Genomic DNA, 27,707 nt, shown 5'->3' on the forward strand with positions numbered 1-27,707 from the left:
TAGCTAGAAGAAAACAGCTTTTTTGAGACGCAAAGTCGTACGAAGTATATAAAAAGTAAAAAAGGAAATACATAAACAAGTACTAGGATAAATTCAGAAAAATATTAGAATATGGAAGTTTATGAGACAACACAACAGCGAAATAAAAGAACATGTTAAAATAACACACAAAAAAAACGTGTGGATTCACTACTTTACAGTATCTTTTCAAAGAAAAACTGAAAAATGTTCTACCAAACACAACCAAATATAACAACAAATCAAATAATATAGATAACAGAACAGGACGTTAGAGAACCACTGAAAAAATTTAAAAACCGAAAATCACCAGATACGAGACCAAATAGGAAATGTACAGCTCAAAGATGAGGAAAACATGCTTAGTAAACAAACGCAACAAATCGTTGCATTTGTTGCAATACCGCAAAGAAGGAAATCTATCATGCTGAAGCGTTGATAGAATACCATTTACGTTTGAGTGAAGGTGAGATGATGTATTTCCCAAATCGTTTCTAGAAATCCCATTTTTTCGATTGCTTACAAAAAATTGTAAGAATTTAAGAGTTGGCCTTCCTTGGGTTCAGACGTGTTTTATTTGTTGTTGTGTTGTTTTATTTGTCGAGCAAATATTGGTATAATCTCTTATAAAATAAATATTTTAATTATATTTTCAAGGGCTGCGATTTTGGCATCCAGAATCGCAATATGTCTAATCAATCTTTCGTAACCCCTGATTCCATCTTCAAAAATAAATCTCAATTTACCTCTTTACTACCACCCCAAAACCAGTTTTCTTCCACAAAACTCAACGATTTTATGCAGCTGCTACTCTCTCCAAAGCTCCTTCACTCTCTACCCCTTCGCGTGATCAAGCTGTTATTTCCCTCCTATCTAAATACTGTTATTTTCGATTATATTAAGACAATCAGCACAATCGTTATACCAAAAAATGTTCATTTCACGTCACGCGCTGCCCAAGGTTGCACCTGTATATATCTATCTTCCTTTGAGCAAGTTGATAATCTCTTAAAAGCGACTCAAAGTATTACAATTAACTTTCAAGGTATCTCTATTCGCAGACTTATCTCCCGTTCAAAAAGAATTTTAGTGTCTAAAGCTCTCTCTGATCTTGTCATAACACCTCTCATTCATATCAGATGTGGTACAACGGACAATGCATATGCTCACGTTATGAGCTTTCGAAAGGTAACTTATATATTTCTGGAGCGGGAAGACTTCTTCCTACAAAACTTCGGTTCTCATTGTGCATAAAAATACCCCACATTGAATATTTATTCTTCTTCAAGTGCCATCTCCGCTACGGAGGTTGGCAATCATCATAGATATTTTAATTTTTGAGGCAGTAGCTCCAAATAGTTGTTTTGAGCTGCATCCAAACCATTCTCTCAGGTTCTTGAGCCATGAAATTCGTCTTCTTCCGATGCTTCTTCTGCCATCTATCTTTCCTTGCATTATGAGTCGCAGGATGCCATACTTCTCGTCCTGCATCACATGTCCGAGATACTGTAGCTTTCTTTCTTTAATTGTAAGTTCAACTTCCTTACGTCTTGCGCCCTTCCTTGCATCCATATTTCAAAGGCGTTAAGTCGTCTTATTATGTCTAGATTTAACGTCAATGTTTCCACTCCATAGTAGAGTACACTGTATACGTAACATTTTGTAAGGCGTACTTTAAGAGCTAATATTAAATCTTTGCCACATAGGACCTTTTTCATTTTCATAAAATTAGAAAGTGCTTTTTCGATTCTGACTGATGTCTGAAGTGTACTCATTATTTTCTGTTATAAGTGTTCCTAGGTAAGTGTACTTTTTTACTCTTTCGATCTGCTGGCCTTCTACCATCAAGATTTTGTTAGTATTATGGTTGTTTTTACAAATTTTTATAAACTTCGTCTTTTTGATATTGAGCGAGAGTTCGTACTCCCTACTGAATATTCCTATCGACAGACAAATTGGAATGCTTCCTTTGTAAGCAGCCTAGTCACACTACCGACTCCTGAATCAATATATTCAATCCTATTTCCTCGCAACCAAATGAAAAATCTATTAATCCTGTCTCCTAGATTACTCATATTGATAGTATTGCTAAAAATGTGCAAAATTTTACTGATGACTCTCAGAACCTTCCTACTACCTCCATATCTGCACAGTTATCAAAACTTGGTGACAAAAGACCTCACTCCAATGACAACTACCTGGAAACTCCACCCCCTATCTTACCAGAAATCCTTAGTTTTTCCGATCCAAATACTCTAGCCCCTTCTGAAACAAAACCTCTAGCCCCTTACATCAAAAATTATTCAAAGACCATCCAAAAAGAAAACTAAAAAATCCAAATCACAAGTACCTGAAAATAAAATAATAAGCAACTCACTCTACCATTCACAATTTATATGTTGAAACTGTCACCTCATTCTCCCTTGAAGAAACGTAACTAATTGCTTTTATTAAGAACACTTTCGGTAATTCTGACCCTTAAGTGGAAGCGTACAAATTTACTACAAATATTTGCTATCTTCTACAAGATTTAAATAAACTCTTATAACGTTTCTAATGAACGTTCCTTAAAAAATCGTTTAACTCGTTTTCAGAACAAAATTTAAATGCAACTGGATCCCAACTGTTGCACATTTTCTTGGAATCTTACTAACGACGAATGCTACTCCATTGACTCCTCCTTAATATCTCATGAATTCTACTACATCATTGATTTTTTGTTCACCATTTTCCAATAGAACTGCGATAGATTCTACCTCGCGAAGAAAGAATACAAAAACTTATTTCAATCTACATTCCCAACTTTATCTGTTTTCAAGAGACTAATTTTAAAATAGATCATTGGGGCCGCCTTAAAAATTTTAAAGAGTATTATCGCATACGTACTAACTGTTCTAGAGCCAGTGGTGGTGCTTCGCTCTTTACTTCAAGAGAAATATAGTTTTCTCTTCTTTGTCTTACCACTAACCTTAAAGCTGTAGAAATTACTACATGGTAATACTAAACTTACTATATATATATATTCCCTATATATTCTATATATTCCCCCGACTATAATTTAAAATAAGAAGAATTGGTTGATCTAATTTTCCAGCTTCCCGACCATTCATACTTATGGGCGATTTTAATGCTCATAGTACTATGCCGAGATCCAGCCGTACATTTACAAGAGGTAAAATTGTTGAAAACGTTTTAAATGTACCCGGTTCTTGTCTGTTAAAAACGTCCTCACATACACACTTTAACTTATTCAATACTTTCTCCGCTATACATCTTAGTATCTGCGATCATAAATCAACACCCTTTTTTTCCTGGAACACTTGCGACGATTTGCACGATAGTAATCATTTTCTCATTATAATCTCTTCATACTCTAATCAGGAATATACTATCTGCAGTAACTGGAATCTAAAATTTGCCGACTGGACAAGTTATTTAACTAAAACGGAAAACATCCTCTCTACTTAAACTTTTGATTCAGATATAAACATTGCCCTTGAAAAAATTACCAACTGTATCACTTTAACGGCTGACAAGTATGTTGGTAAAAACATTATATCTCACCCGCAAAACGGTCCATTGGTGGAATTTGATATGCGAAGAAGTTATCCGCAAATTCAATTCCGCTCTCAACAAATTGCGCTGCAAAAATACTCCTGTCAAAATTATTATTCACAAAAAACTTAAAGCCAAAGTCAAATATATCATAAAACGAAGCAAAAGATTTCTTGGCAAAATTACGTCTCATCCCTCTTATCCCTTACGTCCATCACCTGCCCAAGTCAGATCTGGAACAAAATAAAACGTATACAGGGTCGCAAATCTAGTAATAAGGTTCCCAATCTTATCATATATGACAAAGTTATCTGTGATAGCCAATCGATTTATAACGCTTTCGTTGAAACTTTGAAAAAAATTAAAAAATAAGAATTCTTATTTTGCGTCCAACTTCCTCTTGTTCCTAATAAATAATTCGATTAACCCTAGTGAAATTACACTATTGTTACACAATTTAACCTCTATGTACTAAAATTAGCCTTATTCTCCTGTAGAAGCAATACAGCAGGCCGTGATAATATCCCATACAATTTCTTTAAAAAGCTATGCGATGTCTCCCTTTTCAAACTACTCGATCTTTATAATCTTGTATAGAATTCCAAGCAATTTCCGCTGATATGCTGTGATTCAACTATTATTCCAATAAGGAAAAAGGATTAACCCTCCTCGTTACCAACGTCTTATCATCATATTTCTCTTACTAACACTACCTGTAAATTTCTTGGGAACATAATTAATGAAATACTCATACCGTTTTTAGAAAAGTGTAATCAAATTCTAAATCTTCAATCCGGATTTCGACGTAATCGATTTACTTAGGACAACTTGACCCATCTACATACTTACATTTCAACAGCTCACAATGACCAACAAGAAATAGTATTTTTATATTGAAAATTCCTATGACACAGGTTAACGGAAATCCAAATCCTTTAAGTATCTGCAAAGGGAAAGTCCTATAGAATCTGTATTCAAAGTCACGGAGTACTTCAAGGTTCTAATATTAGCCTCACCCTTTTTATTCTTGCTATAAATGACATATGCAACAACTTCTCCAATCTTATTACATACGTTCAATATGACGATGACCGTATTATCTATTGCCATGGGAAAAACCTTAACATTTTATATTAAATGCTACAGTATTCAGTCCTTCAAAACAAAAAGACTTTAGGTCTTTTTAGGTCTTTGGTTAAAAAGTTTATCCTTTTTACCAAAAAAATCTGAAATTATTAAATTCAGCAGAAAAGTCACTTCTCCCGCTCCACCAATCTTAATCAACAACGAACCCAAACCTGTAGTGAATAATTGTAAAATTCTAGGATGATCTGACTAAACTGAAAACATAATAATAATCTTGCCAAAGGTTACTGCCTTAAGCAACTCAACCTATCAAAAACTATTTTATACTTTTGTTGGAGTGATGATGAGAATGTACTTCTTATAGGATACAGAGCTCTGATACGATCCAAAATAGATTACGGCTGCTTTATTTACATGTCCGCCTCCAAATCTAACCTAAAACTATTAGATTATATCCAAAATACTGCTCTTCGTCTATGCCTCTTCACACTGCAGGAAAGTCTTTGGTGTAAAAGTAACGATCCCCCTCTATCCATTAGAAGAGAACATCTGCTTCTATCATATGCTTCTACTAAATAAAGTAATCCATCCAACCCTGTTTACCATTTTACTACTCCTTTACCTGATTACTCCATTTGCAACCCCTCTCGCACAGTTATAGAGCCATTTCCGCAAACACTTCCCCGTCTATTAAAGAACACTGACTTATCCCACACCCGGTTCATACCTTCGCCACTCACCCCTTCCTGGACCAAATACCTTTCTTTATTTAATACGTCCTCCACCATTTATTATAAATATGACACATCTCCTACACTTATAAAGGAAGCTTTCCTAGAAATACTAGACAAAACACCTTTTGATTTAATTTTTTACACTGATGCCTCTAAAAATCCTTGCGAAGTAAGATGCGCAGTTACTACTTTAAATATTTTATAAGTTTCACTAGGTTGCATCATGCAGCATTTAAGTACGAGAGCTGTTTAGCATCCTTTAAGCCTTAAAATTCATTGTCACGTCATGTCATTTAAAAATGTAGCAATTTGCACCAATTCCTTTTCCTTCATATTCTTAATAAATTCAATATTCACTGATCATCCGCAAGTTCAGAGTATACAAGACATATACCAATCTCTTCATGTTCGAGAAAGAAAAGGCTCACTTATTTGGCTTCCGTCACACATTGGTCTTATCAATAATGAAACTGCTGATCGTCATGCTAAAGTAGCGATTACTTCACCAATAAACCGAATAATAATTCAACTAAACAAAGACTTTAAAGCTAAGTTTAAAAAGTCAATTCTAGAATGTTGGTAAGCTCGTTGGAATAACTTTGATACAGCCCTACGCAGAATTCAACCTAAAACTACCAGGTCTAGTTTTAGGAAGACTTCGAATCGGCAATACAAGATTATTTTTTAATAAAATTGAATACCTATTGTATAATCTCTAAGAATAAATCGTTATCTTAGTTATCGAGGCACTTAAATTGTTAAAAAAAGAATTGTAAGAAATTTTGTTGTCAAATTTAGGTAGAAGAATAAATTTTTATTTCCAGTTGTCTGTTGTCAGTATGTGAAATTTTATGCACTTGACGTAGAAAATTTCACAAATTATAATTTTTATTACTACGGCAATCAATAAATCCTTGACCAAATAAACACAAAATATCGGTGTACCTCTTCTATATTAATATTGACTATGTTATTCCTCCTGTAATAAATTTGTTTAGTTTGTTCTTTAAAATGTTTCTATACATACATTTCAGTTTTGTTGGGTTTTAAATGCACTGGATTAGAAATATTTTTTTAATGGCATAGACTAGGAGTCAATCAGCTAGATAGTAGAAGTCATACTATTATTTATTATTCTACCTAGTGCTTTAGGCACTAAAATGAGATTTTACTTTGAATAAAATTTTTTATGAATTTTATTATACATATTATTGACAAATAAATCTCATTTGCTCTGTTTTTAATTTTGATCATGTTTCTTACTATGTCTTTTATTTTTTATTTCTTTTTGATCCTTACGATTTTTAATATTGTTCTGAAGCTATTTTCTTGTGGCATTTTAAATTAATTACTATTTAAATGGGAATAAGCCACAATTAAAGGTTAAAATACGTTTATTGACGTTTCAATTTCCACTTCGGAAATCGTTCTCAAAATACAAACATTAGTAAATTAAACAAATTTTGTTTTTTGTTACTTAGTGAAAAATTATTATTATTAATAAAATTATTATTACATTATTAGAAGAATTTTTTACTAAGTAACAAAAAACAAAATTTGTTTAATTTACTAATGTTTGTATTTTGAGAACGATTTCCGAAGTGGAAATTTAAACGTCAATAAACGTATTTTGTGGCGTAATTCCCATTTAAATAGTAATTACGATTTTTATATTCAACATTTGAATTTGTATTGCTCTTTCGAATTTTAATTGAGTCATGTAAACAGTACCTAACTGAATATTGATAAGTATACAAATATTAAAAGTTTAACTTTTTTCTCTGCTGCTCCTTTTTTTTCGATAACTTTATAAGTGTGAGACATAGCAATAGCTATAAGGAGAGTGACGCATACATGTAACAGAATCTATAATACTAATTTTACGAGGTGAAAATAAAATAAGTCGTTTACTAATTAGAAATTTAAAATAATAGGGGCTCATAAAATATTATTGGCTCTACATATATTTTAGTAAGTAATGTGCGGTCCTTTACAGTGGAATAGCTGTAACAACACATGTATTCACCATGCGCTTTAGCAAATTAAAATTTGGTAGACAGAAATTATCCGAATCCTTAATTGTTTAGTCTATATCAGTGGCGCTTCCATTCAGAAAGTACCTATGCCTACATCAAAAATTGAATTTTTTCAAAAAATTTAATTTATAAAATGAAAATAGGTAGATAAAGAATTTTTTTTAATAATTTGTTAAGATAATTAATAGTAAAATAAAAAATATAATGACTGTTAGTAAAGACGATTTTTATTATACCTAGTCTTAAATAGGCCTCTTCAAGCCTATTTTTTGTTTCAAGTTGCAAACTTAGCGAGTTACGCTCAAAATAAAGTTGGTCCCTTTTTTGTGACAAAAACATCGTGAAAATCACCCTGTAATTAACTACGATTAATTTACAAAGTAGGTAGATACCAGGCAATAATTAAAGGAACATTGATAATAACGAGTCCAAATATATAAAATATTATTTAATTGGCGAAATAATCGCCTTAGACAACGAACTTACACGACCAAAACAGTTTTTCATGATTTAAACTAACAGAATTTTCTCTAAAATTGTAGCTAGTGTCTTGCGAATGACAGCAGTATCAGTAATAAATGAAAAATTCAGCACAATAACGAGAGCTTTCTGAGTTTCAATGGGCACTTGATATTTTCATAGTTTATTCTTGAACGTAGCATTTTTGCGTAGAAGCCGTTTTCTGGCTTACATACCGGTACCGATATTGCAAATGAGCTTATGCTCTTGCAGAAAGATGAAACTTCCTTAAAGCAAGATCCATTTATTTGTCGATGACAGTGGGACCAATATAATAAAAGGTATACGAGATATATTTCCAGATACGGAATATAATTCAAAAAAGTTTTTATTTATTCATTACAACGCACTCTAGGATAATTACTATTTAAATGGGAATACGCCACAATTAATGGTTAAAGTACGTTTATTGACGTTTCAATTTCCACTTCGGAAATCGTTCTCAACATACGATTTTGAGAACGATTTCCGAAGTGGAAATTGAAACGTCAATAATCGTACTTTAACCTTTAATTGTAGCTTATTCCCATTTAAATAGTAATTCCTTTAAAATGCCACAAGAAAATAGCTTCAGAAGAGAATCGCTAAAGTCTCAAATACATATAGCGCAAATTCTAGCTGCTGCAAATCAAACTGTTACTCATTTTAACAACTCTGGTATGGCACAACAAAAAATTTAAATCAATTCGTCCAGAACTTATCTTGCCAAACCATCAACTAGTATAAACTATACATGCTGGAATTCTACTTATTATTTAATGGACCGATTTTATTATTCCCTGCACCTCTGAAGAGATTCCACATGTTTTTACCTTATTGTAATATCTAGAAAATGAAGAGACTAAAAATTAACAACAAGTTTATTGAGAAATTAGATTATCACTACAAGATGTGCTTAGAAAACGAAAACGGTTCAATTCGATGAAAATTACAAATATCTCGTTGCTAATTTTCTTTACCCACGTTTTAAAACTGTTTTCCTAAGATTAGTTCAAACGGAAAGAGCAAGACACAAAATTCGTTTAGAAGATCTGAAAATGAGTTGTGATAAGTCAAGTCATACCAATAATGATTCTATTTCACTTCGTAAGAAAAGAAACACCAATGAAACTGATAAAACAATGGAAAGAGACGATAGTTCTTGGAATTGTTTTGAAGACATTGCTACAGACAACATGCAAAATGATGATGCAGAGGAAAGTTCTGCAGCAAATCTGTTCGCTTAAATTAGACGACAGACCCCAGAAGTGATTTTCAGCAAATGCAAAATTGTATCCAATGCTGACAAAGTTCGCAAAGATTTATCTATCGTCTCCGAGCAGTTGTATATATAGTAAGAGGCTGTTTTCAGAAGCGGGTATGATTTATGAAGAATAGCGCAATCGTTTGCTATCAACAAGACCCTAGAAGTGGTTTTCAGCAAATGCAAAGTTGTATCCAATCCTCACAAAATTCGCAAAGATTTATCTATTGTCTCCGAGCAGTAGTGTATATAGTAAGAGGCTGTTCTCAGAAGCGGGTATTATTTATAAAGAATAGCGCAATCGTTTGCTATCAACAAGATCCTAGAAGTGGTTTTCAGCAAATTCAAAGTTGTATCCAATCCTCACAAAATTCGCAAAGATTTATCTATTGTCTTCGAGCAGTAGTGTATATAGTAAGAGGCTGTTCTCAGAAGCGAGTATTATTTATGAAGAATAGGGCAATCGTTTGCTAATCAACAAATGCTAAAAAAATGTTTTTATTTATCAAAATTTACCCCTGATAAATTTTTAATATTAAATAGTCATTTGTGATTAAAACTGTATAATATTTTGAATGATCTGTATTTTTTCCATGATATGGTATTCGATATTTGGCTGAATAGCATGCAATATATGGCCAAATACCGAACAGTTTAAAAATTAGGCGAATAGGTTAAGTACCGAATATCAGCCGAATATTCGTGGCATCACTAGTAATTTTATCGAATCCTCTTGCAAAATCACTCTTTTTAATTTAGTTTTCGACTTTGTTGACCTGTATCTATCTTTTATAACTATGCTAAAACGACTACTAATAATGATCACTTCCTACATTTGCTAAAAGTTAGACTCCTTCTACCTAATACTTATTTACAATATACTGCTCTGTTAGTAACGATATAATCTAGCATCTATCTTTATCCGCTTGTGTTCTTAAATGAAAATATTATTGAAATATTAGATTTCTACCTTTTGGTATAATTTTATAATAAGATGCAAATTGGAATGTAAAGTGTTCTATAACCAATACCATCCTAATAATTAATATTAATTGATAATAACTGATAAATGCTTAATATGGTACAACTAGGATTTGTATTAAGTAATTATGTTAACACATTGTTTATTGGCTAACGGTTCCTCCGAATTATCCGTATACTGAATGGTTTTAAAGAGAAGTTTTTTTTGTCAGCAACCCCGGCTCACGGCGCGCAGAACGGTGTACGACTTCTAAGATTTTGCGAAGGGAAGCGAATTTGAAATTGTATAACATAAACCATATTATATACAACGGACCGAACCCAAGCCACAGTATATTGCTTAAAAATAAGCAATATACTGTGCCCAAGCTTAGTACCGCGAAATGGTCGGGTAAAACTATATCTGCATTTGCTGTAAAAAAAGGTGAGTACTCGAAGGCGATGTAAGTACTCGAAGGTGAATTGAATACTCCACTATGAACTTACATAGACAAAAAAGAAAGGGTACTGATCGGTTAAAGTTGAGTTTTTGTATGTCTGAACAGATTTGCACTTATTGTTGGTTTTTCACTTTTTGTTGATTTACGCTTTTTATTGGATTTGACAAGGTTTTTTTTTTCATTTTTTCTATTTTTTATTTTTGAGGTTTTTTCTTCCTTATTTTTAGTCCTACCCCTCTTCCAACAACTCTAATGAAAGGTCTTGATGCCAAGAATACAAATATGCCATATTTTTTTAGAAAAAATCACGCATACAGCGGTAAAGTGGCGAAAACTGTTTTTTTTTTCTTATAAACCCATCTTCCAACCGCCCTAATGAAAGGTCTTGACGCCAGGAATACGATTCTGCTATTATTTAAAAACAAAATCATGCATATAGCAATAAAGCGCCAAAATCTGTTTTTATCCCCACCTTTCAACCGCTCTAATGAAAGGTCTTGACGCCAGGAATACGAATCTGTTATAATTTTTTAGAAAAAATCACGCATATAGCGGTAAAGTGCCAAAAACTGTTTTTAGTGTTTTACCTCCACTTTCCAACCACTCTAATGAAAGGTCTTGACGCCAGGAATACGAATCGCCATTATTTAAAAACAAAAATAACGCATATAGCGGTAAAGCGCCAAAAACTGTTTTTACCCCCACCTTCCAACCGCTCTAATGAAAGGTTTTGACGCCAGGAATACGAATCTGGTATAATATTTTAGAAAAAATCACGTATTTTTGTGGAGAAAAATGTTTTTTCTTATAAACCTACCTTCCAACCACTCTAATGAAAGGTCTTGATGCCAGGAATACAAATCAATTACTACTTTCAAAAAAATATAACGCATAAAGCATTAAGCGGTAAAAACTGTTTTTTTTTCTTATAAACCTACCTTCCAACCACTCTAATGGAAGGTCGTGACGCCAGAAGTAAAAATCTGTTAGTTATTAAAAAAAAAACAACGCATAAAACAGTAGCGGTAAAAACTGTTTTTTCTTATAAATCTACCTTCCAACCACGCAATGAAAGGTCTTGACGTCAGGAATACGAATCTGTTATTACTTTGAAAATAAAAATAAACGTGTAGGGTGGTAAAGCATTCAAAAGTGTATTTTTAGTTCCACCTCTTCTTTTTACCACTCTAATGAAAAGTCTTGACGCTAGGAATACGAATCTACCATAATTTTTTGAAAGTCACGTATATAGCACTAAGGTAGCAAAAACTATTTTTTATCGTACTCACATTTTTCATCCACTCTTATAAAATTGGTCATTTTCTAAATTTAGATTATATTGTTTGTTTTTGTAGTTTTATACTCTAATAATAGCATAAAACCGGTATGTTCAGTTTAAAACCAGTATTTCCAGGTCAAAACTGGTATTCGAAAACAGTTTATATTTATACCCTCCACTAATTTCGTTGTTATTCATTTTCGTGTCGTACATCCACCAAGTTTCAGTCAACAACAATGCAGTGCGACTCTTGTTTAAACGTTTTATCCAACAGAAGCAGCGTAACTCGACATAAACGAGAAAGTTGTCCGGAAGTGTTCAATAACAAAGTGAAAAAGGTGAAACTTGATCACAACCCAGGTATTGCTACATCCGCTAATAATTACTATTTAACCTCCGCAGAAGCTACTCCCATTAGATCTATTGTTCAGCCAGTTACTATATCCAATGTTATCGAATGTCAAGAATATTATAAAAAAATTATGGGAAAGGACTAATAGGGTATTTACGTAGTATTCACACAGAAGTGGTATTATTAATCTAGATAGTGGAATTGAGAAACTATAAAAGTGCATTTAAAAATCATATTGGTTACCGTCTTACTAGCACCAACCACCATACCGCCCACTTGGAATTTTTTAGTGAAATTAAGAGTAACGTTCTGAAGCTCATGCTTAACTATTTACATGAGTTTAAAGTGCTAAAAGGTAAGTTTGAACTTTACTTTATGCATACATTACCTGAAAAAGATACTTATGGTTTAAAATCATTTAAAAAAAAATCAAATTATTACTATTTCTACTAATCTGACCGAAGTATATCAAGCTTTTATTAGCGAAATATTATCCAACGTTTCGGAAATACAAGAAAAGAAATCTACATTGAGTCTTTTACAAATCCAATCATTAGAAGTTAACATTAACAAGTGCAACCCTCTACGATATTCTTCATATATTGTAGCGTTTTTAAATTTGTGTCTATATATAATATTTAATATCTACTCGTATATAATAATATAAATTCTGTATAAAGTTGTGTAGTCCGCCCCTATTTTGTTTATCTCGTTAGTGCGCATTAAAAATTACCAGGAAATCTGCGTTTGTATGTTAAAAGGGAATGTAAAAACGATCGATAATATAACAAGTTTTGTATTCAGTTGTTTCAAAATATAGATGTGTTTCTCTCTGTTACATTCTCAGGTAGAAGATTATTCCTGTTAAAACTAAAATCAATATAATACGTGTTATGTGTTATTTCGACGAATTTAAAAGAGTGGTTTTTTTCGTTGAAAACGATTTGTTTACATTCGAGTCCCCTAATATAATATTGCAAGTCAGGTATACGGTTTTTCTAAGACGTAGTAAAACTGGGAATATTTCAAGGTTGTCGACAAACGATTGTCGAGGGTATTATGTTCGTTTTAAGTTTGTAGGCACAACTGGTTCCGGAGACGTGAAGGGAAATTATTTGGCGTTGAATTTTGTAAAATGTAAGGCATTGAGGAGTCCAGCAAGATATTTCAGAGTAGAAAGATGTTTGGGCAATTTTGAATCGGGAGTCGATTCATTTTTTTTGTGTAATGTTTTAAGACCGGTTAAGGTGATAATACTCTTTACAGAATGGCAGTTTAGAACAGAGTAATCACCATAAGATTTGTGCAGTACACCGGAACTGAAGAAATTGTGGAAAATGATTGTATAGGATGTCCCACCAGATTTGTTGTTGTTTGCCTGCTTGCTCCAGCCCCATTTACGTCTTAGAAATTCGTCCCTGCGTATGGAAATGGTTTTCTTTTGTTCAAGTTGAGAGTTTTGTCCTTGCAGCTCCAATCCCAGAGATAGCAAGTATTCCAAAGTTAAGTGTCAAAGTTAGTGAATCAAGGTAACATTTAACATATTAATTTTAAAGTAAAGACAGACATTTTTTTGCTAAAACAATAATTGCTTTCATTAAAATTTAAAAGGATTTGTAATAATTAATAAATTGTAAATTTTATGGTTTAACTTAGCTGTCATTTTAATTTTTTTTTATTTAATGTTAACAACTGACAGCTAGCTTTATTCTTTTCGATATTTATTTGTTTTGTTTCTTAAAAAAAAGGCTAATCTCTGTGCGATAACATTTGTAAGTTTTTGTAGTATCTCCAATCCCTGGAGTTTGTAAACGGACCCATGTAAGTTTTTTTATTCTGTATTTTGGCAACTATTTATATAGTATAGTTTTGTGCCATTTATATGTTTGATAACTGTTTGTATGAGACAAAAATAAACGTTTTGATTTGTTTCTCTGATCCATTTTTTAATTTATTTTAGAAAATCTCCTAACCCTTTATGTATTTTTTATTTTAGGATATTTTTCCTAAATCCAGCAAGTTTAGGATTCTTCGAAGCGGCGTCCTTCCCTTTAAAATAGCTAGAAGCCTTTTCTTGTTGTCTTAATTGTCCAGTTGTCCAGGAGATTCATGTAAGTACCCCTTTGTTTCATATTTTGGTAGTTACCCCAATCCGACCCCCTTGTCGTTCACTTATCCACGACCCCAGTTCTCCAACAACCCCCTGAGTGCCGTTCGCATACGTTTCGATTTATTTTGCTTGCCCTATATTCGCCCCCAGAGTTTCTGTCCCCAATTTTCTACCCCTATATTCTTACCCTGAGGTAGGCAAAATATATATTTCGTTACAATATCAGGTTACCTCGACAAATCGAGATGAAGAAAGCTATTATTAATATAATGAATAAAGATGGAGCAAGTTTTAATTGGGCGGTAAACGCATCCTTTTTAACCCAACAGGTAAACCAAATCTTACTACTTCTTATCCGCATTAGACTAGTCACTTACAATTGCTTAATGTAGAATTTCCTATGAAACTATCAGATATACCGAAATTTAAAGTACCAAATAATATTTCGATTAACGTTTTTGGAATTGGTGAATATTTTAAAAATATGGTTCCTCCTAAAAGTAACGATTCCAAGCTTGTATTAACGTTGTGACCGAAAAACAAATAAATTACCCATTATAGAAATATGGAACAGTGTGTTGAACAAGGTTTCAAGGTAACTAAAATTCATCAAATTCTAGAATTTTCTCAATCACCGTGGTTAAAACCTTTTATCGAATTGAACACAAATTTATGTAATTCCTCAGATAATGAATTTGAAAAAAGCACAATATAAGAATTACACCAACTCTATATAGAGCAAAACTGTGGAAGGCGTATAAAACTTTTATCCCACTGGGGAAACTTGCCTGATAGTGTCGGTGCTGAAGTTATTAGCTAATTCTTACAGTTTTTCTTCTGCTTCACTGCTGGTAACTAGTATTTACAATGCGGATGTGTTACGTTACCGACATTGAAGTATGGGGGTGGGGGGGGGTTGGGGGGGGGGGGGGGGGGGTATGGGGGTGATTATGGATGAGGTGATGGTTGTATGGTGTGAGTGTTAAATGTATCTTGTTTTTGAATACTAAAATCTACTACTAAAATTGGATGTTGACCTACAGTAATGGTAATACATCCAGCCATCTTTTGCATAATGTTGATGAGTTTGATTTATCGAATTAATGTTGTGAAATTCCGCCAATTATTCAGTGTAACGCAGTTATCCGAATGAAGCTACCTTCTTTGGTACAATGTTCTATTTCGCTATTCAACAAATACCTATCATATAAATACCAATGTCATACATGTATTACATAAAATAAATAAGAAATATGTTTACTTACTTCTTGTTTTTTACCTTGTTTTACCTAAAAATAAAGTTAGCTATTACTATTTTTTGAATACCTAGCTTGTTTGACTTTCACTGTGGTGTCCGGTCAATAAACCTCGTCTACATGGTTGACACATATCAAATATGTTTTCGGCAACTTTCATAAATTTGTATACTGCTAGATACAGGCTCCACAGCCAATTTTATTTCAGTCCTGTTCGGCATTTAGGGCTTTCTCGTATTAAGCTATCAATCCCTGTTGAAGTTCTGAATGTCGACAGAACAAAATGGGTATCACTCAGGGTACAACATCGTGCAGATACACTACAATTTTTTTACAAGTTCTAGCTTGAAGAAACATTTGTTTATTCATAGACGTACTTGACTGTAAAACACTGTTAGAAAATATAGAATACTGCCAACTAAATAATTGAAAGAACTTATATTAGTTAATAAAGAAACGGAACATCAAAACATTACGCCGCTTAATAATTTGTAAAATAAGAAATAATTTTTTTTGTGTCAAAGAGACTTAAACGGGACGCACGATGTTGAAGGGTGAGCGTTAAAGGGATGAGAGAGAGAAGTTTTAAAGGAAGTGTAACTGCAGAATGTTTGATTCCGTGAGAGAAATAGTGGAGAAAATGATGAGTGATGAGTGGTGGGGGACATGGATCTACAAATTTATCAGGGAGATGCCCTCCTTATAAGAACGAGAGAAGAGAGAACTCTTAACAGAATTTTGAAACAAACGAGTAGCACCTCGGTGGGGTTTTGACTATCACAGGCCGAAATAGACGTGAACTTCATTAGGCATCTCGTCCTGGGACAACTTCGTTAGGATAGTAGGAACCCAACACTACTTAAGTGAGTCTGGGTAAGTCTGTATGCAGATTTTTCCTTCTTCTCTTGACGAGCCCCTTCCCATATCAGTTGGCCCAACGTTATATTAATAAGAAAATTAAATTTTAGAGAACAAAAATAAAAGCTCAGAACTAAATTTTCTAATTATAGAAAATCTTTTATAACGTAATGAAAACTATTAATGAAACAGAATAATAATAAATTAAAAAAAAAACGCATAGAATATGTAATATTAACAAAAAAATGTGAAAATTTACCACTGAGTTACATCCCCTTTATTTTTAATGACATCCACAATTCTTCAAGGCATAGTTTTTACCAAGTTATGACAAAAATGTAATGTAAACGAATCCCATATTTCTTGCAATTTTTCCTTCAATTCGTTCACGGGCCTGGCAGGATGTTTTCTCAAAGCTTTTTTAATTTCCCGCCACCATGTCTCTATCAGGGACAAGTCAGGACTGTTAAAAACCCATTCCACAAGTGGTACGCCATGGTCTTGTTGGAAGACAAAATCTTCCGCTGATGTTCGGTAAAACAGATTTTTCTAAAATCTTCAAATATTTGTCCGTGTTTACAATCCCATCTATAAAATATTACTTTTTAAATTTAAATTTAATTTTAAATTTTAAATTTTACTATAGGAAATTTTACTTTTCTCTTCAGACAGTCGGGATGGAAAGTTTCATTTTTCCTGCGAATAACACGACTCCTAGGGTCTCCAACAAACACTTTAAGTCTGGACTCATCACTCCATTGTATTAAATCCCATTGCAAGAACAATCTTTATGTTCTTTTGGACCATCTTAGTCCATTTTTCTTTTGTTGTAATGTTAAAAGTGGCGTTTCCTTAACCTAAAATAAAATAAAATTTATTAAAAACAATTCGTACTAATTTTTTTAACTATAAAACTTACTTTGTAAGTACCAAATCCTAATTTGTGAGCCTCTCGGTGACATGTTGATCTAAAAACGTGTCTTTAAATAACGTCAATCCATCAAACGCTTAACTCCATATAATTTACTTGCTGAGTTTTCACTATAATGCGTCTTAACGCCATTCGATCTGCTTCAGTTATTTCACTTTTTCGTACATTTCTAGGTTTTGTGACGACCGAACCTGTAGATTTGCATCTTCTGACAATATTTCTTACACTATAGCGTGACAATTGCAACATATTCGCGATTTCCTAATTGAATTTTCCAAAATTGAAAAATCTAATAATGGTTGAACAAATTTTCTCATCGATAACTTAACCTCGACCCATTGTACAACCCACAAACGGCAAAAAGCTTTACAATACTACAAAATACATTTAAACATTAACTGACAATATTGTTTTGATGTCATTTTCCATAGCTACCTCTGGATTTAAAGTAGGGATGGTGGTTTTTGACAAAACACCGGTTTTCGGTTATACCGGTTTTTTTTTTGCTTACGGTTTAACCTGGCGGTTATAACCGGCCAAAAAAACCGGTTTTTGCAAAAACCGGTTTTCGGTTTTTTTAATCCAATAGGTTACAAGTTTGCTTGTGTATTTATAAAATAAAATAAAATGTGAATTATAGTTTTGTTTGGAATAATTACTTGAGAATAATAATTATGATTGGGATCCAAAATAATACCGAACCTAATCCTAATCACGCCTAAAAACCTAATAACCGGTTTTTACTTTAAAAATAAAAAACCGGTTATAACCGGGACAAAAAAACAACCGATAAAACCAGTTATTGCGGAGTAAAAAAACCGGTTTTCGGTTAAAACCGGTAGGTTTTTCCCATCCCTAATTTAAAGTTAAATGAAAAAATGTTGACGTAAGTGAATGCATGGCCAGGGTTTAGTGACATTTTTTTTATTGTTGAAAATAAACAAAAAACCATAAGGTTAATGTTTTTAATAAATATTAATATAAAATGCCACATTACTTAATATGGGAACTTATAAAAACATGTAGAGTATAATTTATTTGTGGTAATCGACTTGGTCAACTGATATAGGAAATGGCTCGTAAAAATATAAAAAAAGACCCATACAGGACAGCAGGGTTAAAGATGCATCAGAAATTAAACGGTTACAATTGTTATCCAATAATAGTTGATTTTCCTTTATCGCCTAGTGATATGGTTCTTCACCTTCTAATTTTTTTTGTTTCTTATCTTAAATTTTAGAACAATTAAATTAAACTGGGCTTTATTTTCGGCTGAAATTTTGAAAGGTTACAAACATTGTATGTAACGTATTTATATTTATAACTTTAATATACCGTCAGATTGAAACTTGCTAAACGTTTTGCAAATAAAAGGCAGAATTAATTATTCTCTACAAAATATATTTAAATTACTATCAAATTTATACATTTATTACTGTCGGAATATCAATGAACTCATTTTTTGAACACTCCTCTACTGCACTAATTAAAGTGTGGAAATTTGTAGATAATTTTTGATTTTGTAGGCACACAGTTCCACCACCTCTAGCCATTTGATGTTGCTGTAAAAATAATAACATTATATTTTGAACTGCCATTTTTTAATTCTGTGTAAAACGTCTAGTTTATTTAGTGAGTACAACAACAATACAGGAGTAAAAAATATATTTGGGTTATTTCAGTAGCATTAAAATCCGTTTACCAGATATCCCTAATCTTATCTTTATTCTTCCCTGTAGGTCTATGGCAGGGATATTGAACATGATCAGTTTTTGTGATGTAAAGTTAAGTATTTCGTCTGTTTCTTAAACTTCTTACAAAAATAAAAAATATTATTAGCATTTGTCCGTAAATAAATAAAGAATAAACAAAAATAAAAAAAAAATGCAATAAAAATTGACTGCCAAATATAATTTTCATTTTTTATGTAGTTTATTAGTGATCACTTAATTTTAACGTAAGTTATTGATATGACATCATTGTTGTACTTCAATACCTTTGGATTATATTATATTATGTTATTATTTTTTTCTCTGTTTTCGTTTTTTACGTAATACCGGTATAAACGGTTGTAGTGGACTTGGTTTATTGTACATGTACATTGTCTTTTTCTTCATGTGCTATCTCCTCTAAGAAGGTTGGCAACCATAATGGCAATTCGCACTTTCGATACCGCTGCTCCAAAGAAGTCAGCAGAAGTGCAGTTAAACCAAGCTCTCAAATTGTTTAACCAGATGTCTTCTTCCGCGACTCCTTCTACTCTGTATTAATTATTGCAGCAAGTTATAACGCTCGCCCCTCATGACATGTCCCAGATATTGCAGTTTTCTGACTTTATTCTATTTAAAACCTCTTTATCTTTTCCCATTCTTCTTAACACCTCGACATTCGTGACTCTATCCACCTAATTTATTCTTAATATCCTTCTGTAGGCCCATAACTCGAAGGTTTTTAATCTGTCCGAAACATCTTTCTTTAATATCTAAGCCTCCAATCCATAAAATAATATGGAGAACACGTAGCATATTAGAAGTCTTACCTTTAAAGAAATTAAAATGTTCCTGCTGCAGAGTACTTTTTTCACTTTGTTGCCTGTCCTATTCTTGCCTAAATCTCCTCTGTGTATTCATTATTTTCGTTAATTATTGTACCCGGATATTTTTCAACTTTTTGATTTGTTCTCCATGTATTGTTACGTTTTCTTGGCGCTTTGGGACTTTTGTAATTACCATAAATTGTGTCTCTTTTGTGTTTAGGAACAGTCCGTTTTCTTCACTAATTTCTACCACTCTGTCAACCATTTGTTGTAAATCCTCAAGACATTCCGCTAATAAAATAGTATCGTCGGCAAACCGTATATTATTGATTGGTCGGCCATTTACTTTTATTCCCATAGTTAGTTCTTCTAGTGCTTCCTGGATTATTTCATCTGAATACAAATTGAACAAAGTAGGAGACATGACACAGCCCTGCCTGACGCCCCTCTCAATCTGTAATTCATTTGAAAAGACGTTGTTCTCTTTTACCACAACGATCTGATTATAATAGATAGCGCTTATGATCCTGATGTCTCTCATGTCTAAGTTTTTCTTTTCAAATAATTTGATAAGACGGTTATGTCTGACCTTATCGAAGGCTTTGTAGTAATCCAAGAAACACATACATACTGGCTGATTAACATCCATGGACCTTTGCACAAGTACATTCACAGCAAACAAGGCTTCCCTCGTTCCCAGTGCATTTCCAAATCCAAATTATGTGTCACTTATGTTGTGCTCAAGTTTGTTGTGTATTCTCCGGTGTATAATTTTTTAAAATATTTGAGCGTATGACTCATTAAACTTATTACCCGGTATTCTTGGCATTCTTTTGCATTTGTTTTTTTTTTGGTAATGTTATGAATGTTGACATCACCCAATCTCTGGGTGATGTGATCTGGATATCTCTCTATTGAATAAGTTCACCAATATTTCAATTTGCTGTTTTTCTATTAACCGTATTGTGTCTACAGGTATTTCGTCGGGACTTGTTGCCTTGTTGTTCTTTGTTCGCTTTATTGCCTCTAATACCTCATCTTCTGTTATGTCTGGGCCGTTGTCCAACTTTTCCTGCTCTAGTACTACCTCAGTCCGTTCGTCTTTAAATAGCTCTTGAATATATTCCTGCCATCTTTTAAGTCTTTCACCGACATCTATAATTATTTTGCCGTTTTTATCTAGCAGTATGTTTGATTTTTTCTTAATATTAGTGCCTGTTATTTCCCTAATTTTTTTATGAAGGTTTAAGTTATCGTGTTTCTCAACTAACTGTTCAATCTCTTCGCATCTGTCACTATACCATCTTTCCTTTGCATCTCTGATATTTTTCCTTATTTCTGTGTGTATAATATTATACATGTTTTTGTCTTTGGTTTTATAAGATCTCCTTGCTTCCATGAGATCCAGAATCTCATCGGTCATCTATTCATTTTTGTTCTTGATCAGCTTAGGTGTTGGTGTTGTCTCACATGTGCGTATAATAGCATCTTTTAACATATGCCATTTCCTGTTCGAATCTTCAGTAGGAAAAGTTTCTATTTTGGAGAGGTTTTTCTAAACCTTCCTACAACTGGGTTGTAATCTGATCTCACATCAGCTCCGGGGTATGATTATACTGATTTTATGGAATTTCGGTATTTTTGCAGGTGAGAAGGTTTGGTTTCTGATGACGTTATGTTGGTTGTCTGCTGGAGTACATTGTAGTGTGATGTAATTAAATTATTACCAAGTAAAGTCGGTTTCATCGTTTTTATAAAAAATCATGTATTATATTATACAAATGAGTGCTGATTTTATTTTATTAAAAATTCTCATCATACATGGATTCGAACTCACGACATCTGACTTTTTACGCTCAGTAGGCTGACACTTATCACTGAGTCAGAAAGGCAGTCTCTGTTTTAGTTACGATTAATTGTATGCCCTATGTTCAATCACAAGTTACTCCATTAATTTGTATTCTCACATTAATCCCAATTTCCTGAATTTGTATAGTTTCACCGTGTATAATTGTGAAACATATCGATTAGTAGCTTAATTACAGTTTGTTTAATTCCTGCAAATTATAGATTGCCTAATATGTATTGAGGAAATGCCTGCAAACATTGCTTTTCATGCCAGCTTTCAAAAGTCAAAGGTTTTTGTTCTATGCAGCGGGCAATACACTTATTTTATGAATCTTAGCATCTTAGTAAGATTATAAATATAGCTTTGGTAAATTATACATTTTTACCTTAACAACAACTATAGTGTACCTAATAATTCAGTACCTGTCAATAAAACTATATTTTACTGCACGACTTAAAAATTTTATCATTGTCGATCGAGAAGAATCGGACACAGGGAATTAGGAACAATTTGAAATTATAATTACATTCGAATTTGTCCACCCAGGCTAATTTTGTTATCTATCTCAATTCCTTCCTATTTCTCTATTTTCTTTCCAGTATTATTTTCAAATTTTTATTCGTTTTACATGTCATCCCATAATCTTATTCTTGTCAGCCCTTGGCTTCTTCGTTAGATTAGGGACCATCTTGTAACTTTTTTGATCATCTCATTTGCCGGTTTAATTCCTATCTACTCGACGCGTTATGCTTTAATATATCTTATTACATTTTAGTTCTCTAACTCTGTTTTTATGTCTTTGTTCATTTTTAATATGATTTGCAATGAGTTGCAATAAGCCATATCTGTGTTCATTTCTCATCACATGGCCAAGATATTCTAATTTGCGCTCTTTGATTGGTATACATACAAAGAAAAAAAGATAGTTTAAAAAACCTCAAAAAAAGAAATAAAACAAAGATGCAAGGTTAATAAATAACAATACTATCACAACATATGCATAGAAATTGAGAGCTATGAATAAAACAATCAGCCAAGAGATCTATTTAGAAAAATACGCTACATAGAGACTTTAAAGCCAGAACTTGGGCCGTTGAAGACCACAGAGGAACCCTGAGAACCAACAGAGAAGATATAGCAGAATTATGGAAATTATATTCGCGGGATCTATGTAAAGATGATCAACGCTAGGAACTTGTTCACCAAATCCCTAAAGAAATCGAAGAACCTCATATCCTCGAGAATAAAATAAGACTGGCCATCAGTAAACTCAAGTGTAATAAAGCACCAGGTCCAGATATGATAACAGTAGAAATGCTTAAAGTCACAGAAGAAACTAAAATAAAAATGGCTTCACTTGCTCTATAAGAAAATATAGCATTCCAAGCAATAGCCTGACGATAGAATTTACAATGCCGACAATATACAAAAAACGGCAGCTTTCATAAATGCGACAGCTAAAGAACCATTTCCTTTATTTCACATGCCAGCAAAATAATGCTACACATAATCAATGAGAGACTGGAAACTTTCCTACAAAGAGAAATACTTTTAACAGAAACCTGGATTTATCAACATTAGAGGTACTCGAGATTACTCTTTTTGAACATAAGACAGATAATAGAAAAATCTAGGAAATTCAATATCCTACTATACATTTGTTTTATAGATTATCGCAAAGCGTTCGAAAGGGTCAAATGACAGCACTTGGCATCAAATGGCAGATAATGAAAGAAGTAGGCGTACCAAAACGCTTAATTTTGCTTATAATCGAAATATACGAACACACTACTAGAACAAAAAAAGCTTGACACACACTCAAACGAATTCCACCCGGGACAAGGTGTTAAACAAGGATCTATACTGTCTCCGAATTGTTTAATATATGTATATGGGGAGCACATTAGGAGTAAAGTGCATGAAGAATGAGAAAAAGACATCTTAATAAATGTCCAAAAAATAAACAACTTATGTTTGAAAACGAAAGTCAAATATTTGGTTTGAAGTTAAACATATCAAAGACAAAGATCATGATAGTAGATAGACTACATAAAAATCATCCACATATAACCACGATTGACCGGTTTTAGGTTGTGAGCTGATACTTATATCTGGAATCATTGATCACAATCACAGAGTTACTATAGGAAGAAATAAAACGTAGATGTGATCTAGCAAAAGTCGCCGTAGGAAAGATGAGTTTGCGTTTGAGAAACATAAATTCTAAAAATGATGTTAACTGCTTAATATTCCCCATACTGATATACGAATATGAATGTTGGATCCTATGACACGCGGAAAGAAGAAATATGGACGCCACTGAAATGTTTTGTCGGAGAAGAATATTATGAAGTCCGTGAAATGACTAAGTCATGGTTGTCTGTCTACATGGCAGTAGTTGTTAGCGTTATAATTGTTTGAATTTCGTTAACTGCGTATGAGAACAATGGCTCATTTAACCAACATGCACAAAATAAAAATTCTACAGATGATTAGTTATGGAAGCAACACACGAACATAAATGCTCGCTTATTTCATGAAACACTTTCAGAATTGCCATATATATCCCAAGGGTCAATTATTAAAATAAAAAAGCAGTTTCGCGAGCTTGCACGTGTAAGTAGATAAAAAAGCAGCTGCCAATGCAATAAGTGGTGATACCAAATTGGATATTATGCTTGAGTTTAAGGAATATCCACATCATTTTAGTCGAAAAACAGCCCCAATATTTGAAGTTTTAAGACTGCATGAACATTGAAAATAGGCATGTTCAAAAAATCCAAAATGAATCCTTAAAACATTAGCTATTTTAATATCATATTGTATTCAATATAAGATATTAAAAACGACTGTTATGAGAAAAATAATAAATATCCCAATTATTTTACTTAAGCAAAAACTATGTAGTTTGACTCTGCCTTGCTATGAAAACATACTGCAGACAGTTCAATGTTTTCAGTAATGTCGGATTCCATAGTTTCGATCGTAGATTGACGTCACCAAGTGATTAAGTCAGAATTATGAAATTTTGTGAGACTAATAGCTATTCATCGATTAATCAACAAACAAAATAAAAGGCATCCCTATAAAAAGATACCAACTTAGGATATCATGGAAGATAACTTTAATAGGAGAACCTATTTTTGTTAACAATTAATGGCAATGTGAGAATGTGATTTAATTAGAAATGTTTTGTTTTTCGGTAAGTATACGTTTACACTTCACAGGCATTCGAATCGTCATAATTTTTAATATTGGTCTAGAGAAAATCTTCACTGGATGACAAACTTTGATAAATATCCTGATCCAGCAAACTCACAAGCTCAAGCATTTATGGTAAACTTTCAGCAAGATGAAGCACCACCCTATTACCAAATCAATGTTCGGCAGTCCTCATCCGAATATTTCCAAATCAGTCAATAGGGAGGCGAGAATCGAAGCAATGGTCATCAGAATCTCGCCATGAGACTTATTCTTATGTGGATATGTAAAAAATATTGCCTACAAAAATAAACCTCTGGACTTAGATAACTTAAGAAGACAAATATCGCTTGCCATTAGATCGCTCACGTCTAACATATTGAGTAACGTTAAAAAAATTTATATTTAGGATTAGAATGTAGCCAAGACGTTCGCGGCAAGCCTTTTAAACACCTCCTACATTCATATTAATATATATTTTTTGTTTTTTACATTATTAGAAAATAAACAGTATTACTTATTAGTTGTTTGATGGGTTCTAGCAAATTTTTGTACTTTGAACTTCCGAAGCAGTGAAAGATAGGTATATAACATTAACATTGTGTATAAGTGTTTATATTATTCTGAAAAATTAAAAAATTAAATAAAATACAGTAACTGTATCTTTTTTTTTTGTTCATATTTATTTTCCTTGGTATTTGCTCAAGTAGTGTTGAGGACCTATTATAGAAGAAGAGTTCTGAAAAACCCAAAGTATTTTTAACATAAATATATTTAATGTATTAATTAAAGCCTCAGCCTCGAAAGAAATAAACTAATATAATTCTACCAGTAGAATAATTTATCGGAATCTTTTTTTCTTTTTATTTAAATTAATGTGTCTCGGCTGCAATGACCATTGACACAAACAATATTGTGTACAATAATTACAATAAGCACATGTTACTAATTGCTACAGTTAATCTATAAGCTTAGAACCTATGACTAAATAATACAACAGTTTTATCACTAAGTTATAAGTTAAAGGTAAAGTACATGGAAAACAAGGGGCCATATTCTGTTGAACAACTAAATGTCTTCCTAATTCTTTTAACTAATTTGGTTAAAGATTGATCGGGTGAATTTAAAACGTCTTTGATATTTGACTTAAGTTTATGTTACACTCTGTGTTTTGCGTACTGGGGACACTCGATCAGGATGTGTTCTTCGGATGACAGCTTTTTCTTTTCTAGAGATTGTTGGAAGTTCAAATTTTTCAACAGTCTGCCGGATCTCATGTAATGCACTCTTGATTGTGTTCCAGTGGGTTTGCCAGATATGATACTGTTGTTGCTTGAATATTTGCTTTAGGTTATTACGGATTTGAATATGTTGGGCTTTTGAGGATTGACTGTTTACACAAGGAGCTTGCTTGGCTGCTTGGTCTGCTGTTTCATTACCGGGGATGCCAATATGGGATGGTAGCCAGATGATCGTGATATTTACACCTTCAAAAGCGAGTACACTGTAAGTCCTATGGATTTCTTGAACTAAGGGATGCTGAGAGTATAGACTTTTTATCAAGTGTAGTGACGACAGGGAGTCTGTGCATATTGCTTGGTTTTTATCATCTGTTTTTAGTTTTTTAAAAGCTTCTAGTATCGCATTAAGTTCTCCAGTGTATACGCTGCGTAAATTCGGTAAAAATGATGATTTTATTATTTCACCATATGTGGTAACGGCACATCCAACGCCTGCTTCGCTTTTGGAGGCATCTGTATACAGAATTTTTTGGAATTGGTTCTTGCTTATGATTTCTTCGAAGTGTTGCCTTATAAGAAGGCTTGAGGTTTCATGTTTACTGCATTCTAATAGAGAAGTGATTGAATGTGGGATTGGTATATTCGAAGGCGGAGTATCCGAGATTTGGAAGGGATGTGTTTTAGTAAGGTCGATGGTTTTTCTTAGAGTTAATTTCTGGATGTCTATTATTGATTGGATCCTTTGCGGGGTCTCCGGAGGCGATGTTGAAGTAATTAAATGGTAGACTGGATCGGATAGATTTGCGGATATGAAAGCAAAGTAGGATTAAAGAAGATACTCTCGTCGAATCCAGAGAGGTGGTTCATTAGCCTTGCAGTAAAGGCTGTCTATGGGACTAGATTTGAAAGCGCCTAAGCAAAGACGAATAGAAGTGTTATGCACAGAGTTCAGTAGCTGTGAGTCAGATTTTGATGCAGACATGTATATGAAGCTGTCGTATCCCAGTTTTGAGCGGATTGAAGCTCTATATATATTAAGATGGTTTCGTCCGCACCCTATGTGTAATTTAATAGTGCCTTGATGACATTGAGTCTCTTCATTGCATTGCCCTTTACTACACTAATATGCTGTTTCCAAGTTAGCCTACTGTCAAACGTTTAACCAAGTATTTTGTGATAAGTAACTAGTTGCAATGGAGTTCCATTAAGGGTGATAATTGGACTTTGGCTGCAGAGTCTTCTGCTAAACCGTATTAATTTCGATTAAGTGGTTGAAAGAGCTAATCTGGTTTTTCGACCTATTCGCTAAGTTGATTTATAGCGGTCTGGAGCACGTTGCATGTGGCAGTTGTACTTTTTTCCTGACAATATAAAATAAGGTCATCTGCGTATATTAAGTGCTTGACTAGTGGACAAATACTGAAACAAATATCATTTATTGCAAGAATAAACAATGTTGTACTGAGTACTGAACCTTGTGGG

The 27,707-nt window shown here is 33.0% G+C and overlaps 1 protein-coding gene across 1 annotated transcript in view; it reads right to left on the reverse strand.

The window, feature by feature from the left end:
• Positions 1–18,788: 18,788 nt before the first annotated feature.
• The window catches only part of LOC140450170 (plancitoxin-1-like), a 90,580-nt gene continuing 81,661 nt past the window's right edge, over positions 18,789–27,707 (reverse strand). Inside the window, exon 6 of the mRNA XM_072543625.1 lies at positions 18,789–18,960. Coding sequence (XP_072399726.1) covers positions 18,820–18,960 — 141 coding nt within the window. The 3' untranslated portion in view covers positions 18,789–18,819. The remainder of the gene's footprint in view (positions 18,961–27,707) is intronic.

This window comes from Diabrotica undecimpunctata, chromosome 9 (genome assembly GCF_040954645.1).
Source record: "Diabrotica undecimpunctata isolate CICGRU chromosome 9, icDiaUnde3, whole genome shotgun sequence".
NCBI lineage: Eukaryota > Metazoa > Arthropoda > Insecta > Coleoptera > Chrysomelidae > Diabrotica > Diabrotica undecimpunctata.